The sequence below is a fragment of the Platalea leucorodia genome (genome assembly GCF_965183815.1).
Source record: "Platalea leucorodia genome assembly, chromosome: 5".
Taxonomy (NCBI): Eukaryota; Metazoa; Chordata; class Aves; order Pelecaniformes; family Threskiornithidae; genus Platalea; species Platalea leucorodia.
In genome coordinates, this window is record NC_138827.1 from 13183174 (window position 1) to 13188185 (window position 5012).

The window sequence follows — 5012 nt, forward strand, 5'->3', positions numbered from 1 at the left end:
CACACCTGCACAACTGCCACAAACAGTACAGTCCGCAAGAAGGGTGTACTGCACACCCTGCCCTCAGTGGGGGCAGTGGGTGTCTGGCTGTTGGTTTCCGCTACAGCCTCACCTCCCCCTAGCAGCTGGAGGGGAGTCTGCTGGAGGACAAGGTGGCCAAAGAGTCTCATGTGCAGAGAGCTGACGCGAGAACAGATCTTGTTATTCATGTAATGGAAACCCAACTGTGCCACCAGGGAATAGACTCATTGTTCACAATACAGAAAGAACAAATAAACTGTTTTACTGCTTATTATTACTAGCCTGTTTACTGAGGTATAAGCTGTGAATGGTTAACAGGGATCTCTGCAGTGAAACATAGTCTGCCTCATTGCCTGCTATCACGAGTGGAAAAGAACCTGGTTTCCTCAGGACGAGGGCAAGGGTATATCATCTGCCTCTAAACGCCCCTTGACAATCAGCCTCACACAATTTTCAGGCGTGCAGCACCCAGCACAGTCCCGTCACTGCCTGGTCACTGGGAAATGGTTTGGAAACCAATTTCTGGATTTATACTATTTTGCAGATCCAATGAAAGACAATTTAGATGTAAGATGTGCCCCTCTCTCCTTCATGGATGCCCAAGAAACCTCCAGTTCCTACCAGCTATGTTTTCAATGAGTGCTGGTGGTATCTTCCCTGCCTCCTACGGTCTGCCCTGGGACAAGGGAGACAACCAGAGCTCCCGTTCCCAACAAAAGTCCTTTTTCTAGATAGGTCACGATATTTTCTCCCCATTTGTGGGCACCTCTGCCACAGCACCTCACTGCATCTATCCTACCAGCCCAGAGAGCTGTTTGGCAGTGGAGATGTCCACGGATGATATTTTCAACATCTTGTGGAAAAGCATGATCCAGGAGATGCTGATGTTCATGCAGTTCCCTTTTCTCCACTTTTGCTTTCCTGTTTCCCTAAGAAGTTACAAAAGGAAGTAGAAGTGCTGTCCATGGATATTTATGTTTAGTCAAAAACGCAGGAAAAAAGAATGGAAAATGTATGCCAGGAATGAGCGCTCTTCTGTGGGAAGTGAGGCTGCTGGCAGTCCCACAGGTTTCTTACCCCATTGGTTTGTGTCTAGTGAAGACTCTTCCTGGTCTTCAAACATCTGTTTCTGGCTGAGGAGCGAAGATCTTGTCCCATCTTCTGCAAATATTCTTCTAATGCCACTGAACGGTTGAGGGTCTTCCTCACCTCTGCATCATTTCACCCAGGAGGGAGAGAGGGGTCTTGGAGACAGGCAGCAAGCCTCAACCACAGACAAGGACATTGGATAGTGGACAATCACGCTAGCATGTTTTGTAGTCAAAGAGTGCCCTGAGACTACTGCTCAGGTTCCCAGAAACAAGACAGGCTCTTGATGCTGGGCTTTATCCTAAATGCTACGCAGCAATGCAGTCAGAGAGACACGGTGTCCCCAGTCAGCATCCCCCTCTGTGGGCACCGCTGCTGCGCACATCAGCATGTGAGACAGTTAGGATTCCCCTCAGCAAAACGCTGCAGCATCAAATCTACATCAGAGTGAGTTGTCTAGACTTCATCTGCTCTCGGTGGAGAGGAACAGACACTTCTGGGGCATCACTCCTCTCCTCCTAAGGTAGACACCTAAATAGGTCAGACAAACGGTGCCCTGGATGTGTGTTGGTCTCTCCCCTGCCTATAACGTGATGCTGGACAATGCGCTCAAAGGAGGGTGACCTCCATCGTCAGTGACCACCTTCCCTCGTGCTGCCAAATGCTGCTGGCGGCAGTGCCCAAATAAACCAAAGGCTCCTTGAAAGGTGGTAGCCAGAATTAGAAGGCAAGTGCCTAACATTAAGAGGGTAGTTGGAGGCATTTCCAACACCTCTGAATGCTAACTGTCTTTCCTTTGTGTTTAGTTTGTGCTTGTATTTTGTTTTGAGCAGGTGAGCCAAGGGACCGAGCGGGGACAGCCAGACCCACGGAGGCACATGGAGATGGGGACCAGTGTCACGATGGGCAGCAAAAAGAAAACTAGGAGATGTACTGTAAAAAGTGAGAGGAAGGCTTGTCTCTAAGCCAGAGGGACTCCTCCGCACAGGCACCTAACTTCATGACTCCCTCCCTGAGATGCCAGAGACCTGGTGATGTGGGACCAGCCTCAGCCACCCAGGCCTTGGTAGTAGCCCCCGGTTGGTGGCTGCCGAGTACTGCAGGCGCCAAGGTCCACTTTCTCCACAGATGCTTCTCCCCCATCTCCAAGCCATGAGGAGAAGGGAGATGCGAGCAAAGATGCCGAAGAAGCACTAGCCCACGTCTTCCTGGCCCCCATCCCGCTCGCGGCTTCTGGCAGACCAGGAACCCCTTCTCCGCACCGCCCTTCCAGATGGCAGGTCGCCGGTGGGCCGCGACGTCAGCCCTCTGTGTGTGCGTGGCCGCCGTCTCTCTCCTGCACACCGGTGGGGTGCAGGCAGACTGCTGGCTCATTGAGGGGGACAAGGGCTTTGTCTGGTTGGCCATCTGCAGCCAAAACCAGCCCCCCTACGAGTCCATCCCCCAGCAAATCAACAGCACCATTGTGGACTTGCGGCTGAACGACAACAAGATCAAGAGCGTGCAGTACGCCTCGCTCAGCCGCTTTGGCAACCTGACATACCTCAACCTGACAAAGAACGAGATCTCCTATATCGAGGATGGTGCCTTTTCAGGACAGTTCAACCTCCAGGTGCTGCAGCTGGGTTACAACCGACTGAGGAACCTCACCGAGGGCATCCTCCGGGGCCTGGGGAAGCTGGAGTACCTCTATCTCCAGGCCAACCTCATCGAGTCTGTCACCCCCAATGCCTTCTGGGAGTGCCCCAACATAGTGAACATTGACCTGTCCATGAACAGGATCCAGAGACTCGACAGCAACACTTTTCGGGGCCTAAACAAGCTCTCTGTCTGTGAACTCTACAGTAACCCCTTTTACTGCTCCTGTGAGCTCCTTGGCTTCCTGCAATGGCTGGAGGCTTTCACCAACATGACACGCACGTATGACCGGATGCAGTGCGACTCCCCACCCGACTACACGGGCTACTACCTGTTAGGCCAAGGCCGGACTGGCTACCGCAATGCTCTGAGCATGCTCTCTTCCCTTTGCACCGGTGGCTCCTACACTGTGATCCCTCGTTTTATCCCTCCCAGATACCAGGTGACCACAGCGCCCTCCGAAAGCCCCTGCTCTGAGGAGGAGTGCTCCTCCGGTGACGGGACAACCCCACAGTTCTCCCTCTTCACACCCATCAGCGAAACAGAGGTGCGCCCCAACATCCAGGTGAAACACCTCAACCACAACTCAGCTGTCCTCACCGTGCAGATCCCCTACCCCTTCAGCAAGATGTACATCCTCTCCCAGTTTGAAAATGGCTTCTCCTCCATGATCACCAAGCTCAGGAAGAAGGAGGAGAACATCACCGTGAGCAACCTAGTAGCACAAAGAGATTACACCTACTGTGTAGTCTCTGTCCACCAATACTCCAAGTACAACCACACTTGCGTCACCATCACACCCACCAGACCCAACCGCAAGGAGCCAGTGCCCACCCCTTCCACTGCCACTCATTATATCATGACAATCCTGGGCTGTCTCTTTGGCATGGTGATTGTCCTGGGCGTTGTGTATTACTGTCTCCGGAAGAGGCGCCAGCAGGAGGAGAAGCACAAAAAGGCTGCCGGCAGCATGAAGAAGACCATCATCGAGCTGAAATATGGGCCAGAAATGGAGACCACCAGCATCACCCAGCTGTCTCAGGGACAGATGCTGGGCGGGGAGACGGTGACCCGCATCCCCTACCTGCCTTCTGCTGGCGAGGTCGAGCAGTACAAGCTGATTGACAGCAGTGAGACCCCCAAGGCCACCAAGGGCAACTACATGGAGGTAAGGACGGGTGAGCAGCCTGAGAGGCGAGACTGCGAGCTGTCCCTGCCACCAGACACGCAGAGCTCTGTGGCTGAGATCTCCACCATTGCCAAGGAGGTGGACAAGGTGAACCAGATCATCAACAACTGCATCGATGCCTTGAAATCTGAGTCCACCTCCTTCCAAGGGGTGAAATCAGGGGCAGTCTCCACGGTGGAGCCTCAGCTGGTGCTCTTATCAGAGCAGATTCCCAGCAAGCATGGATTCCTCTCCCCTGTCTACAAGGAAAGCTACAATCACCCTCTCCAGCGACACCACAGCATGGAGGCAGCCCCCAAACGCTCTAGCACCTCTTCCAGTGGCTCCATACGGAGCCCCAGGTCCTACCGCTCCGAGGGATCAGGCCACAAATCAGAAGCCAAATACATCGAGAAGACATCCCCCACCACCGACACCATCCTCACTGTGACACCGGCCGCGGCCATCCTGCGGGCAGAGGCGGAGAAGATCCGCCAGTACAGTGAACACCGGCACTCGTACCCTGGCTCGCACCAAGGGGAGCAGCACGACAGCATGGTGGGGCGAAAGCCCTCCATCCTGGAGCCTCTGACCCGTCCTCGCCCCAGAGACCTGGCCTATTCCCAGCTCTCGCCTCAATATCACAACCTGAGCTACACCTCCAGCCCAGAGTACACCTGCAAACCATCACACAGCATCTGGGAGCGCTTCAAACTCAACCGCAAGCGGCACAAAGATGAGGAGGAATATATGGCAGCCGGCCATGCCCTACGCAAAAAGGTCCAGTTTGCCAAAGACGAGGATCTTCATGACATCTTAGACTACTGGAAGGGCGTCTCTGCCCAGCAAAAGTCCTGAGTCCTCACACAACTCGTGACTTAACACACTAACTGGACCAAAAGAAATCCGCAGCAGCTATTTTTATTCAGACTGTCTTTGAAACAAAATAAAATAAATAAATAAAAAGGAATCAATAAAAATAAAAGAGAGAACAAATTATGAAAATCTATAAATATTCTATATAATATATAAAGTGAGATATTAAAATGTCCTCACATTGGTGAGACATGCACCAAATTTGAATACAAACTTTACA

The 5012-nt window shown here is 52.7% G+C and overlaps 1 protein-coding gene across 1 annotated transcript; it reads left to right on the forward strand.

Annotated features, from left to right (window-relative positions):
* Positions 1-2377: 2377 nt before the first annotated feature.
* ELFN1 (extracellular leucine rich repeat and fibronectin type III domain containing 1) lies at positions 2378-4774 on the forward strand (the record flags this gene model as incomplete). The annotated part of the gene is made up of 1 exon (XM_082313991.1): positions 2378-4774. The coding sequence occupies exon 1, from the start codon at positions 2384-2386 to the stop codon at positions 4772-4774; it is 2391 nt and encodes a 796-aa protein (XP_082170117.1). The 5' UTR covers positions 2378-2383.
* Positions 4775-5012: the final 238 nt, after the last annotated feature.